The 15,489-nt window shown below is 45.6% G+C and overlaps 1 protein-coding gene across 1 annotated transcript in view; it reads left to right on the forward strand.

Moving 5' to 3' along the window:
- Nucleotides 1-1,024: 1,024 nt before the first annotated feature.
- LOC149431137 (unconventional myosin-Ig-like) overlaps nt 1,025-15,489 on the forward strand; it is a gene marked incomplete at its 3' end in the record, with an annotated part of 120,525 nt that continues 106,060 nt past the window's right edge. Inside the window, exons 1-3 of the mRNA XM_089665874.1 lie at nt 1,025-2,113; nt 9,701-9,907; nt 13,322-13,467. Of these exons, the coding sequence (XP_089522000.1) occupies nt 2,027-2,113; nt 9,701-9,907; nt 13,322-13,467 (440 nt within the window). The remainder of the gene's footprint in view (nt 2,114-9,700; nt 9,908-13,321; nt 13,468-15,489) is intronic.

A 15,489-nucleotide genomic window follows, 5' to 3' on the forward strand; every position in this document is an offset into this window, starting at 1 on the left:
AGTTGAGGAACAACCCAAAGGTCGGTAACAAGCGGTTGCAGGTTGGGATCAAGTAGAAGCGTAGATGAGGAACAAGCCAAAGGTCGGTAACATGTGGTTGCAGGTTGGGATCAAGTAGAAGCGTAGTTGAGGAACGAGCCAAAGGTCAATAACAAACGGTTGCAGGTTGGGATCAAGTAGAAGCGTAGTTGAGGAACAAGCCAAAGGTCGGTAACATGAGGTTACAGGTTGGGATCAAGAAGAAGCATAGTTGAGGAACAACCCAAAGGTCGGTAACAAGCGGTTGCAGGTTGGGATCAAGTAGAAGCGTAGTTGAGGAACAACCCAAAGGTCGGTAACAAGCGATTGCAGGTTGGGATCAAGTAGAAGCATAGTTGAGGAACAAGCCAAAGGTCGGTAACAAACAGTTGCAGGTTGGGGTCAAGTAGAAACGTAGTTGAAGAACAAGCCAAAGATTGGTAACGAGTGGCAGTGGAGATACGGACAGCTGCAGGTATGCAAAGGGGCAAGATATTGGCTGGAGGGAGCACAATAATCCGGCAAACAGCAAGTCCAAAGGCATGGCTTTAATAGGAAGTTCATGGGAGCAGCAAGGGGTTCAAGGTTCACCAGAAACAAGGTTCAAGGCAAGATTGTCCAAGGAACCAGACAAAATCCTGTCCAGCATCTCAGGTGGTTCAGCAAGAAAAGCCGCTGCTGGATGTAGCAAGAGATCATGGGTTCAGATAGGTGGGTAAGGGGTGGAGACAAGGGTGACTTGGGAAGGGGGGGGGCAGTGTCACCTGCACCTATTCTGTACTAAAAAAGCCCTGGTGGTACCCGTAGAAGAGCTGTGACAATCCCACCAATGGAGTTGGCTTACATGACAACCAAAGGGTGCTAGGTTTATTCTTGTGCTCTGTATTCGCCTTAGGATCTGCCTCTGATGACTCTCCAAATTTAGCTTGCCTCATGTATGTAAAAGTATGAAACTGACTCAAGGGGATGCAAGGAGGCCCATATAGAGGGGCCTACGCATACCTCACTCTGGGTCCAACCTATCAATGTATCAATCTAGAGTCATTCCCCATAATCATGAATCAGGTCGAAGCTTCCTGGGCCGGATTGAACCTGGTTGGTGGGTAAGTAGCTCTATTTCCTAGTAATACCACATTAATAGATCAGGGTGTTCATCATCATGATGCTCCCAGGAGGCCCTAAACCTCAGCATACAGATATATGATTCCAGCTCCAGAGATGGTTCTCTAGAACAGTGGTCTCCAAACTGCGGCCGGGGGTCCGGATGTGGCCCTTTGCTTGATTTTATCTGGCCCCTGGGGCACTTTTCTTCCCACTGATACCAACAGAGAGGCATAATTCCTGCTGCTGACATCAACAACCGGGCACTATTCCTCTCATTGACACCAACGATGAAGTACTTTTCCTCCCACTGACACCAATGATGAGGCTCAATTCCTCCCATTGACACCAATCATGGAGCACTATACCTCCCACTGACACCAACAATAAAGCACTATACCTCCCACTGACACCAACAATAAAGCACTATTCCTCCCACTGACACCAATGATAGAGCACTATTCCTTCCACTGACACCAATGATGGGGCACTATTCCTCCCACTGACACCAATGATAAAGCACTATTCCTTCCACTGGCACCAATGATGGGGCACTATTCCTCCCCCTAATACCAAAGATGCACTGTTTACTCCCACTGATGCCAGAACAATTTCTGATCCCGATGACCACAGTCTGACCCCCCAAAACCCTGAAGGACAGTAAACTGGCCCTTTGTTTAGAAAAATTGGAGACCCCTGCTCTCCAAGAAGATAAAAAAAAGTAGGTATATGTAGGTATCTCTACTGCCTGATTTAAGCCCCTTAAGGCCAGTCCCAGACCCTTAGCAGGTGAGCTTTATTCCCACCCGTGGGACCATGCAGCCGCATTTAAGGACAGAGTCCTCACCCAACATAACATGTCTTTGTCTGTTGCCAGAGTGTCATCAATGATAAATCGAGCTACAAGATGGTGTTGGATTCCATGAAGGTGATCGGCTTCACCGAGGAGGAGGTGGACTCCGTGTACAAGATCCTGGCTGCCATTCTACACCTGGTGAGGGCCCCTTCTAAGGTTCTGAGTCCACAGAGAGAACATGGAGAAATATAGGGTGTATGGTTGTAGAATTTGTAGAAATTTGTGGTAGAATTTGTAGAAATTTGCTGTAGAATTTGTAGAAATAGATTGTAGAATTTGTAGAAATTTGTTGTAGGATTTGTAGAAATTTGCTGTAGAATTTGTTGTAGAATTTGTAAAAATTGGTTGTAGAATTTGTAGAAATTTGCTGTAGAATTTGTAGGAATTTGTTGTAGAATTCGTCAAAATTTGTTGTAGAATTTGTAGAAATTTGCTATTGAATTTGTAGAAATTTTTTGTAGAATTTGTAGAAATTTGCTGTAGAATTTGTATGAATTTGTTGTAGAATTCGTCAAAATTTGTTGTAGAATTTGTAGAAATTTGCTATTGAATTTGTAGAAATTTTTTGTAGAATTTGTAGAAATTTGTTGTAGAATTCGTAGAACTTTGCTGTAGAATTTGTAGAAATGTGTTGTAGAATTTGTAGAAATAGATTATAGAATTTGTAGAAATGTGTTGTAGAATTCGTAGAAGTGTGTTGTAGAATTTGTAGAAATATTTTGTAGAATTTGTAGAAATTTTTTGTAGAATTTGTAGAAATTGGTTGTAGAATTTGTAGAAATTTGCTGCAGAATTTGTAGGAATTTGCTGTAGAATTTGTAGAAATTTGTTGTAGAATTTGTACAAATTGGTTGTAGAATTTGTAGAAATTCTCTGTGTACAAGATCCTGGCTTCCATCCTACACCTGGTGAGGGCCCCTTCTAAGGTTCTGTGACCTGAGTCCACAGAGAGAACGTGGAGAGATAGAGTCATAGGGTGTATGGTTGTAGAATTTGTAGAAATTTGTTGTAGAATTTGTAGAAATTTGCTGTAGAATTTGTAGAAATAGGTTGTAGAATTTGTAGAAATTTGTTGTAGAATTTGTAGAAATGTGTTGTAGAATTTGTAGAAATGTGTTGTAGAATTTGTAGAAATTTGTTGTAGAATTTGTAGAAATTTGTTGTAGAATTTGTAGAAATTTGTTGTAGAATTTGTAGAAATTTGTTGTAGAATTCATAGAAATTTGTTGTAGAATTTGTACAAATTGGTTGTAGAATTTGTAGAAATTCTCCATGTACAAGATCCTGGCTGCCATCCTACACCTGGTGAGGGCCCCTTCTATGGTTCTGTGACTTGAGTCCACAGAGGGAATGTGGAGAGATAGAGTCATAGGGTGTATGGTTGTAGAATTTGTAGAAATTTGTTGTAGAATTTGTAGAAATTTGCTGTAGAATTTGTAGAAATAGGTTGTAGAATTTGTAGAAATTTGTTGTAGAATTTGTAGAAATGTGTTGTAGAATTTGTAGAAATTTGTTGTAGAATTTGTAGAAATTGGTTGTAGAATTTGTAGAAATTTGCTGTAGAATTTGTAGGAATTTGTTGTAGAATTCGTAGAAATTTGTTGTAGAATTTGTAGAAATTTGCTATTGAATTTGTAGAAATTGTTTGTAGAATTTGTAGAAATTTGTTGTAGAATTCATAGAAATTTGCTGTAGAATATGTAGAAATGTGTTGTAGAATTTGTAGAAATAGATTATAGAATTTGTAGAAATGTGTTATAGAATTCGTAGAAGTGTGTTGTAGAATTTGTAGAAATTTTTTGTAGAATTTGTAGAAATTGGTTGTAGAATTTGTAGAAATTGGTTGTAGAATTTGTAGAAATTTGCTGTAGAATTTGTAGGCATTTGCTGTAGAATTTGTAGAAATTTGTTGTAGAATTTGTAGAAATTTGCTGTAGAATAGGTAGAAATTTGTTGTAGAATTTGTAGAAATTTGTTGTAGAATTTGTAGAAATTTGTTGTAGAATTTGTATGTGGCCCCGAATATTCACATATGTTGCCGATGACATTTATGACTTCAGTCCAGCAGCTCCATCATACAGGGTCCCGGCCACTATAAGTTCTCTATTTAAGGGCTCATTTTCTTTGACACATGTTAAGGCGCCTATCGCTTCAACATGCTTTTTTTGAAGCTTTAATGAAGTATGGCAAATGCCCCGTGTGTGTTGATTTTCTATCTGTTTTAAAGGTGCCCAGTAGAACCCCAGCTCAGTAGTACCCCTGTTCAGCAGATTCCCGGCAAATGAGCAGCAATATTAGTAACCCCCAGCTCTGCTGATTCCCCACTCAGTAGTAATTCTCATCAGCTTCGCTGATCTCCCGCCCGTTAGTAAACTTCAGCTTTTCTGATCTCCTGCTCTGTATTAACCCTCAGCTCTGCTGACCACCCACTCCATAGTAACTCTCATCAGCTTTGCTGATCTCCCGCTCATTAGTAACCCTCAGCTTTTCTGATCCCCTGCTCTGTAGTAACCCTCAGCTCTGTTGATCCCCCACTCAGTAGTAACCCTCAGCTCTGCTGATCCCCCAGTCAGTAGTAACCTTCAGCTCTGCTGATCCCCCACTCAGTAGTAACCCTCAGCTCTGCTGATCCCCTGCTCATTAGTAACCCTGAGCTTTTCTGATCCCCTGCTGCTCAGTAGTAAACCTCAAGCTGTGCTGATTCCCTGTTCATTAGTAACCCTCAGCTCTATTGATCCCCGCTCAGTAGTAACCTTCAGTTCTGCTGACCCCTCCACTCAGTAGTAACCCCCCAGTTCTGCTGATCCCCCACTCAGTAGTAACCCTCAGCTCTGCTGATCCCCGTTCAGTAGTAACCTTCAGTTCTGCTTACCCCTCCACTCAGTAGTAACCCCCAGTTCTGCTGATCCCCCACTCATTAGTAACCCTCAGCTCTGCTGATCCCACACTCAGCAGTAACCCTCAGCTCTGCTGATTCCCCACTCATTAGTAACACTCAGCTCTGCTGATCCCCCACTTAGTAGTAACCTCCAGCTCTGCTGATCCCCCACTCAACAGTAAGCCTCAGCTTTGCTGATCCCCCACTCTGCAGTAACCCTCAGCTCTGCTGATCCCCCACTCAGCAGTAACCCTCAGCTCTGCTGATTCCCCACTCAGTACCCTCAGCTCTGCTGATCCTCTGCTTTGCTAATCCTCCTCTCTCTCCAGTCCCTGCCCACCTCCCTCTATATTTCTCCCACTCTGTGCACCTTGTGTGACATCTGCTAGTTTCTCCTGCTTCGGTCCCCCAGCCCTGCTTATCCTCTGCTGCTCAGTCCTCTTTCTCCAGTCCCTGATGACGTCTTTCTGGTTCGCTTGTTGGTTTTCCAGTGCATCCTGGGATACCTCATACCTGCAATCCCTCCAAAACAAAGTGAAGCTAACTCTGAAAAAAAGCCCCTCAAAAGCTGTAGGTGCTGCTAGCGAGATTTGTCATAGACTTCTATGGAGACCTTGGAGACGCTTTGAGACACCAAGAAAGTGACATGGGGGGGATCATTTTTGAAGTAAAGCAAAGCGCACGCAACTTATGAACAGGACTGTAAGGCGACCATTTTATTTAGTGGCAGGGGCTTTGATTGGCATTCGGAGAGCTTTAAAAAAGGCTGTCCAGGGCCACATTTTGAAGCAATTGTAAATGAGCCCTAAAGGAATCATGGGGTCCCGGCGCTACCTTCCAGTTATTATGATGTCATGTAACAAACATGAAAAGAGAAGGCCTCCATAGTGGGCAATGACAGAGTTGACAGATTTTAGGTGTTTGGGTTAGATGGCATGTGGAAGGGAGGTCCGGAAAAAGGGAGCAGCACACGAGAAGTCCTAAAGATGGTGGTAGAAAAATGGGATGAATGAGAAGAAGTTCAGAAAAGCCAAATTACATTAAAATATAAAAATCAGAAAATTTATTTAGCCATTAAAAAGAGCCAACAAGCAGCTATGAGAGGCACGGTCCCTATAAGAAACGACGGCACAGCTTCATCCCTCTACAACTGTGAGATATTGAATGATATTTTTTTTTAAAAAAAGAAAAGCTGCAAGGTGTCCTCATGATGGGACCATCTGGTGGAATTTGAATTGTATATTTGGCTCTTGGCTGTTCCTCTGCATCATATCGGCTCTGAAATGTCATCTGAAAAAAAGGAGTATCTCAGAAAGGCTTTGATATAAACAAGTCCTTAGAGCACACCTTCCCAACCAGGGTTCCTCTGGAGGGGTTCAGGGTTCCATGAGGCAGGTAAGTAATCACTAATAGCAATCATCTTTTAAGCTATCTGTAAGGAGGGATTCTTCCCATTGACCACCAATGTAAGGGACATTCTTCCCACTGACCACCAATGTAAGGGACATTCTTCCCACTGACCACCAATGTAAGGGACATTCTTCCCACTGACCACCAATGTAAGGGACATTCTTCCCACTGACCACCAATGTAAGGGACATTCTTCCCACTGACCCCCAATGTAAGGGACATTCTTCCCACTGACCCCCAATGTAAGGGACATTCTTCCCACTGACCACCAATGTAAGGGACATTCTTCCCAATGACCACCAATGTAAGGGACATTCTTCCCATTGACCACCAATGTAAGCGACATTCTTCCCACTGACCCCTAATGTAAGGGACATTCTTCCCACTGACCCCCAATGTAAGGGACATTCTTCCCACTGATCACCAATGTAAGGGACATTCTTCCCGCTGACCCCCAATGTAAGGGACATTCTTCCCACTGACCCCCAATGTAAGGGGCATTCTTCCCAGTGACCACCAATGTAAGGGACATTCTTCCCACTGACCCCCAATGTAAGGAGCATTCTTCCCACTGACTACCAATGTAAGGGACATTCTTCCCACTGACCCCCAATGTAAGGAGCATTCTTCTCACTGACCCCCAATGTGAGGGACATTCTTCCTACTGACCCCCAATGTAAGGGACATTCTTCCCAGTGACCACCAATGTAAGGGACATTCTTCCCACTGACCCCCCCAATGTAAGGGACATTCTTCCCACTGACCCCAAATATAAGGGACATTCTTCTCACTGACCCCCAATGTAAGGGACATTCTTCCTACTGACCCCCAATGTAAGGGACATTCCTCCCACTGACCACCATTGTAAGGAGCATTCTTCCCACTGACCACCAATGTAAGGGACATTCTTCCCATTGACCACCAATGTAAGGGACATTCTTCCCACTGACCCCCAATGTAAGAAGCATTCTTCTCACTGACCTCCAATGTAAGGGACATTCCTCCTACTGACCACCAATGTAAGGGACATTCTTCCCACTGATCACCAGTGAAAGGGACATTCTTCCCACTGACCACCAATGTAAGGGACATTCTTCCCACTGACCCCCAATGTAAGGGATATTCTTCCCACTGATCCCCAATGTAAGGGACATTCTTTCCACTGACCCCCCAATGTAAGGGACATTCTTCCCACTGACCTCCAATGTAAGGGACATTCTTCCCACTAACCACCAATGTAAGGGACATTCTTCCCACTGACCCCCAATGTAAGGGACATTTTTCCCACTGACCACCAATGTAAGAGACATTCTTCCCACTGACCCCCAATGTAAGGGACATTCTTCTCACTGACCCCCAATGTAAGGGGCATTCTTCCCACTGACCCCCAATGTAAGGGACATTCTTCCCACTGACCACCAATGTAAGGGACATTCTTCCCACTGATCACCAATGTAAGGGACATTCTTGCCGCTGACCCCTAATGTAAGGGACATTCTTCCCACTGACCACCAATGTAAGGGACATTCTTCCCACTGACCCCCAATGTAAGGGACATTCTTCCCACTGATCACCAATGTAAGGGACATTCTTCCCACTGACCCCCAATGTAAGGGACATTCTTCCCACTGACCCCCAATGTAAGGGGCATTCTTCCCAGTGACCACCAATGTAAGGGACATTCTTCCCACTGACCCCCAATGTAAGGAGCATTCTTCCCACTGACCCCCAATGTAAGGAGCATTCTTCTCACTGACCCCCAATGTGAGGGACATTCTTCCTACTGACCCCCAATGTAAGGGACATTCTTCCCAGTGACCACCAATGTAAGGGACATTCTTCCCACTGACCCCCCCAATGTAAGGGACATTCTTCCCACTGACCCCAAATATAAGGGACATTCTTCTCACTGACCCCCAATGTAAGGGACATTCTTCCTACTGACCCCCAATGTAAGGGACATTCCTCCCACTGACCACCATTGTAAGGAGCATTCTTCCCACTGACCACCAATGTAAGGGACATTCTTCCCATTGACCACCAATGTAAGGGACATTCTTCCCACTGACCCCCAATGTAAGAAGCATTCTTCTCACTGACCTCCAATGTAAGGGACATTCCTCCTACTGACCACCAATGTAAGGGACATTCTTCCCACTGATCACCAGTGAAAGGGACATTCTTCCCACTGACCACCAATGTAAGGGACATTCTTCCCACTGACCCCCAATGTAAGGGATATTCTTCCCACTGATCCCCAATGTAAGGGACATTCTTTCCACTGACCCCCCAATGTAAGGGACATTCTTCCCACTGACCTCCAATGTAAGGGACATTCTTCCCACTAACCACCAATGTAAGGGACATTCTTCCCACTGACCCCCAATGTAAGGGACATTTTTCCCACTGACCACCAATGTAAGAGACATTCTTCCCACTGACCCCCAATGTAAGGGACATTCTTCTCACTGACCCCCAATGTAAGGGGCATTCTTCCCACTGACCCCCAATGTAAGGGACATTCTTCCCACTGACCACCAATGTAAGGGACATTCTTCCCACTGATCACCAATGTAAGGGACATTCTTGCCGCTGACCCCTAATGTAAGGGACATTCTTCCCACTGACCACCAATGTAAGGGACAGTCTTCTCACTGACCACCAATGTAAGGGACATTCTTCCCACTGACCACCAATGTAAGGGACATTCTTCCCACTGACCCCCCAATGTAAGGGACATTCTTCCCGCTGACCCCCAATGTAAGGGACATTCTTCCCACTGACCCCCAATGTAAGGGACATTCTTGCCACTGACCCCCAATGTAAGGGACATTCTTCCCACTGACCCCCAATGTAAGGGACATTCTTCCCACTGACCATCACTTTAATTTACTGTGAGCTGATACAATGCAGACAGATAATGGCTGGTGGGAGGGGCCAGCAGGATGCTGTGATGTTTCCAGGAAGCTATGTGCAGCACCCTGCTTGCCCCTCCCACCTGTCTCAATGCTCCTCTCAAGAGCCCTCAACCCTAATGTGCTGACTCTTGGGAGGAGTTATGCAAATATCCTAGTGCTTTGATGGGTGAATGTCAGTATGAAGGAGTGGGTGTTCCAAGGCAGGCTTCATTTACATGCAGACCATTCTAGATAATGTACACAGGTGATGCTGATCTTCCCTGGGTAAGGCCAGGGGAGGAAAGAGCTAGATGATGCTGGATGTTCTCCAGCCAAGAAATGAGGCAGGCTCTGCCTGACTTGCTGCAGCTTCTAATGCACTTTGTGAGAAGCTCACAGTGTGCAGTGAAATCAGAGGAAGCCATTTCAATCCAGGAGAGGAGCACCTGTGCAAGACTGAAGGGGAGGCCGGAGGTCAGATTTAAATCAGATTCTCCTATTCGTCTATATTGTGTTACATTGTCTATTCATCCTCCATAGGGCAATCTGTGTTTTGAGATGGACAGTGACTGCGTGGTTCTGGAGGATGAGGACCTGGTCCAGTATATCGCTGAGTTGACGTGTTGCAACCCTGAAGCAGTACGAAAGACCCTACTATTCCGCACAGTGGCTGCAGGAGGGGGAGAGATCATCGAAAAGGGACATGGCGTTAAAGAAGCAGCCTATGCCAGAGAAGCCTGTGCCAAGGTAGGCCAAAGTGGGCTGAGGATGGTCAACTCAAGAGACGTCCTGGAGAGGTGGGAGAGGAGTGGAGAGAAGGAGAGGTATGGAGAATTCCTTGGGATGGTCAAGTCAAGAAAAGTCCTGTGAGGTGAAAGAGGAGTGGAGAGAAGGAGAGGTTGGGAGAATTCCCAGGGATGGTCAACTCAAGAGATGTCCAGGAGAGGAGTGGAGAGAAAAAAAGGTAGGGAGAATTCCTGGGGATGGTCAACACAAGAGAAGTCCAGGAGAGGTAGGAAAGTAGTGGAAAGAAGTCAAGGTATGGAGAATTCCTGCGGATGGTCAAGACAAATCCTAGAGGAGTAGAGAGAAAAAGAGCTTTGGAGAATTCCTGGGGATGGTCAACTGAAGAGAAGTCCTGTGAGGAGGGAGAGGTTGGAGAAATTCCTGGGGATGGTCAACTCAAAAGAAGTCCAGGAGAGGTGGGAAAGTAGTGGAAAGAAGTAGAGGTATGGAAACTACCTGGGGATGGTCAACTGAAGAGAAGTCTGGGAGAGGTGAGAAAGGAGAGGAGAGAAGTCAAGGTATAGAAAATTCCTGGGGATGGTCAAGTCAAGAGAAGTCCTGTGAGGTGGGAGAGGAGTGGAGAAATGGAGAGGCTGGAAAAATTCCTGGGGATGGTCAAATTGAGCGAAGTCCAGGAGAGGTGGGAGAGGAGTGGAGAGAAGTTGATGTATGGAGAATTCCTGGGGATGGTTAACTCAAGAGAAGTCCTGTGAGGAGGGAGAGGTTGGAGAAATTCCTGGGGATGGTCAACTCAAAAGAAGTCCAGGAGAGGTGGGAAAGTAGTGGAAAGAAGTAGAGGTATGGAAACTACCTGGGGATGGTCAACTGAAGAGAAGTCCAGGAGAGGTGAGAAAGGAGTGGAGAGAAGTCAAGGTATAGAAAATTCCTGGAGATGGTCAAGTCAAGAGAAGTCCTGTGAGGTGGGAGAGGAGTGAAGAGATGGAGAGGTATGGAGAATTCCTGAGGATAGTCAACTCAAAAGAACTCCAGGAGAGGTGGGAAAGTAGTGGAAAGAAGTAGAGGTATGGAAAATTCCTGGGGATGGTCAACTGAAGAGAAGCCCAGGAGAGGTGAGAAAGAAGTGGAGAGAAGTCAAGGTATAGAACATTCCTGGGGATGGTCAAGTCAAGAGAAGTCCTGTGAGGAGTGAGAGGAGTGAAGAGAAGGAGAGGTTGGAGAAATTCCTGGTGATGTTCAACTCAAAAGAAGTCCAAGGAGAGGTGGGAGAGGAATGGAGAAAAGCTGAGGTATGGAGAATTCCTGGGGATGGTCAAATCATGAGAGGTCCTGTGAGGTGGGAGAGAAGTGGAAAGAAAGAGAGATTGGAGGAATTCCTAGGGAAGGTCAAGTGAGAGAAGTTCTGTGAGGAGGGAGAGGAGTAGAGAGAAGAGGAGGTCATGTCTATATCGGGGCAATCCCTGGAGACTGATGAGGAGATATAGGGAGGTCCAGATTGTGGAGTAATTGATTAGGGAACTGGGACTTTCAGGCAGTTTATTCTATGGTCCATGGAGAGCCGACTCTGGCCTTGATGCTGTGGGTTGGCGCTCCAGTGTATGAGCTGGGTGGCTTTCTGGAGTTTGGCTATCCATGGGGAAAGAGATAATATTACTTTATTACTTTTTATTGTATTACTTTGTTGGGGGTGCAATATACTTCATGCTATATAAAACAAATAATTGTGATCAGTAGTCAGGTGACCTAACAGAAGCAATGTGAGAAATTCAAGATATAGTCGCTATGCTCCCAAGGTTAAGGGTTAGTGTTAGGGGTAAGGTCCAGGTCTATTGGTCAGAATTATTATGTTTACATTTTGGGGTTCTGTTGAGGTTAAAGGTCAGCAATTGACCATGACTTGGATTTATTAAGCTCAGAGATCTCTTTTGATTTATTACAACTGATAATATTGCTGAAGAGGTCACTTCAGCAGTTCTACTACAAGAAAATTGTATGGAAGCATGGGGGTCACCATGAAGAGTGGAATGTCCGGGACAGGCTGGTGAACTCTGACACTTTGAGGAAGAACTGGATTCAGCAGGTTAGAACACTGTGAGTTTTGGGCTCCCCAGACTTTCTTGAAGAGGGTGAAGGCAAAGAGTAATAGGGTATGATTTTCAGAGAGAATGGAGATAGAGGAGATAATGTCCCAACCTTGTACTGTGGACAGTGCCGACCAGCGACTGTTCAAACCCAACCCACTCTAACCTCCTTCTGACACCACTTTGACCCTACTCAGATCTCGATATAACATCGCTAAGACCCCACTCTAAACTCACTCTGACCTTAATTTGACCCTTCTTTGACCTCATTCTGACCCCTACTGACCTCACTTTGACCCTACTGACCTCACTCTGACCTCACTCTGACCTCACTTTGACTCCATTCTAAACTCACTCTGGTCTTGCTCTGACCTCATTATGACCCCACTCTAAAACTTACTCTGACTTTACTTTGACCCTCCTAGGACCTAATTCTGACCCAAAATTGACTTCACCCCAATCTCCCACTGATATCATTCCTACCTTTCTTTTACCTCACCCTGTTATGACTATGACCCCACTCTAACCTTGCTCTGACCTTGTTCTGGCCTCACTATGACCCTACTATGACCTCATTCTGACCCCTACTGACCTCACTCTGACCTCATTTTGACTCCATTCTAAACTCACTCTGGTCTTACTCTGACCTCGCTCTGACTGCACTATGACCCCACTCTAAAACTTACTCTGACTTTACTTTGACCATCCTAGGATCTAATTCTGACCCAAAATTGACTTCACCCTGATCTCCCACTGACATCATTCCTACCTTTCTTTTACCTCACCCTGTTATTACTATGACCCCACTCTAATCTTGCTCTGACCTAGTTCTGGCCTCACTATGACCCTACTGTGACCTCATCCTGACCCCACACTGACCTCTGACTTTACCCTGACCTTATTCTGACCATGTTTTGACCTTGCTCTGACTTTTCTTTGATCTCACTCTAACCTCTCTTTGACCTTGCTCTGATCTCACTGACCTCTCTCTGACCTTAGTACGATTTCACTCTGACCTTGCTGTGATCTCACTATGACCTCATGCTGACCTTACCCTGACCTCAGTCTGACTTTCCCCTGAACTCACTATGATCTTACCATGACCTTGACCTGATATTGTTCTGACCTCATTATGACCTTGCATTGACCTTACCATGACCTCACTCTGACATCACCATGATCTTCCTCTGACCTCACTATGACCTTTTGCTGACCTTAACATGATCTTGCTCTGACCTCAATATGGCCTTCCTCTGTCCTGACCATGACCTTGCTCTGACATCAGTCCGACCTCACTCTGATCTTGCTCTGATCCCTCATTCTGTACTCTTCGCAGGCGTTCTACGAAAGGCTTTTCTGTTGGATTGTTGGGCGTATCAACAGCATTATTGAGGTGAAGAATTACGATGCCAGGATTCATGGCAAGAATACGGTGATTGGTGTTCTGGATATTTATGGATTTGAGATCTTCGATAATAACAGGTCAGTAGTGATTTCATATTTCTGTAGAGGCTCTTAAACCACCGACTATGTCCAGAGGAGATTTTCCCTATTCCTGGAGTAAATGTAAACACACAGTATGCAAATCTTGGCACAGGGCTGTCTCTACAATTCAACCACCGTAGAGAGGTATAAAAATGTCTTGCTGGGCAAAACAGACCATTCAAGAGCCCGTGGAGATGTCAAGGAATGTGATGTGATGCTCCTGTTTTGTCAGGACCAGATTTTTATCAATGGAGACTGTAGACGCAACCATTGTCCCTCTCCTCTAGGATCACCACTATTGGTTCAGTGCTTTTGTTACTGATTCTTTCCAATTTCCCCAATCCCTCTCAACCCCCTCCCTTAACCATTCATGCATTTTTTAATTCTCCAAACCCTTTATTGACATACTGGAGTCTGCCATCTCATGATCTTCCATAGCTCCTCCTCTATCAGTAGAGGCCAATGATCCATCACTGGAGTCCTGGCTTGCATCTCATGATCCTCCATAGCTCCTTCTCTATCAGTAGAGGCCAATGATCCATCACTGGAGTCCTGGCTTGCGTCTCATGAACCTCCATAGCTCCTCCTCTATCAGTAGAGACCAATGACCCATCACTGGAGTCCTGGCTTGCGTCTCATGAACCTCCATAGCTCCTCCTCTATCAGTAGAGACCAATGACCCATCACTGGAGTCCTGGCTTGCGTCTCATGATCCTCCATAGCTCCTCCTCTATCAGTAGAGACCAATGACCCATCACTGGAATCCTGGCTTGCATCTCATGATCCTCCATAGCTCCTCTTCTATCAGTAGAGGCCAATGATCCATCACTGGAGTCCTAGCTTGCATCTCATGATCCTCCATAGCTCCTCCTCTATCAGTAGAGACCAATGATCCATCACTGGAGTCCTGGCTTGCTTCTCATGATCCTCCATAGCTTCTCCTCTATCAGTAGAGACCAATGACCCATCACTGGAGTCCTGGCTTGCATCTCATGATCCTCCATAGCTCCTCCTCTATCAGTAGAGACCAATGACCCATCACTGGAGTCCTGGCTTGCATCTCATGATCCTCCAAAGCTCCTCCTCTATCAGTAGAGGCCAATGACCCATCACTGGAGTCCAGGCTTGCGTCTCATGATCCTCCATAGCTCCTCCTCTATCAGTAGAGACCAATGACCCATCACTGGAGTCCTGGCTTGCGTCTCATGATCCTCCATAGCTCCTCCTCTATCAGTAGAGACCCATGATCCATCACTGTAGTCCTGGCTTGCATCTCATGATCCTCCATAGCTCCTTCTCTATCGATGCCAGTGATCCATCACTGGAGTCCTGCCTTGCATCTCACGATCCTCCATAGCTCCTCCTCTATCAGTAGAGACCAATGATCCATCACTGGAGTCCTGGCTTACTTCTCATGATCCTCCATAGCTTCTCCTCTATCAGTAGAGACGAATGGCCCATCACTGGAGTCCTGGCTTGCGTCTCATGATCCTCCATAGCTCCTCCTCTATCAGTAGAAACCAGTGATCCATCACTGGAGTCCTAGCTTGCGTCTCATGATCCTCCATAGCTTCTCCTCTATCAGTAGAGGCCAATGATCCATCACTGGAGTCCTGGCTTGCATCTCATGATCCTCCATAGCTCCTCCTCTATCAGTAGAGACCAACGATCCATCACTGGAGTCCTGGCTTGCATCTCATGATCCTCCATAGCTCCTCCTCTATCAGTAGAGACCAATGACCCATCACTGGAGTCCTGGCTTGCGTCTCATGATCCTCCATAGCTCCTCCTCTATCAGTAGAGACCAACGATCCATCACTGTAGTCCTTGCTTGCATCTCATGATCCTCCATAGCTCCTTCTCTATCGGTAGATGCCAGTGATCCATCACTGGAGTCCTGCCTTGCATCTCACGATCCTCCATAGCTCCTCCTCTATCAGTAGAAACCCATGATCCATCACTGTAGTCCTGGCTTGCATCTCATGATCCTCCATAGCTCCTTCTCTATCGGTAGATGCC

This window comes from Staurois parvus, unplaced genomic scaffold, assembly GCF_062004578.1.
Source record: "Staurois parvus isolate SC_StPar_1 unplaced genomic scaffold, SC_StPar_1.0 ptg002390l, whole genome shotgun sequence".
NCBI classification, from domain to species: domain Eukaryota; kingdom Metazoa; phylum Chordata; class Amphibia; order Anura; family Ranidae; genus Staurois; species Staurois parvus.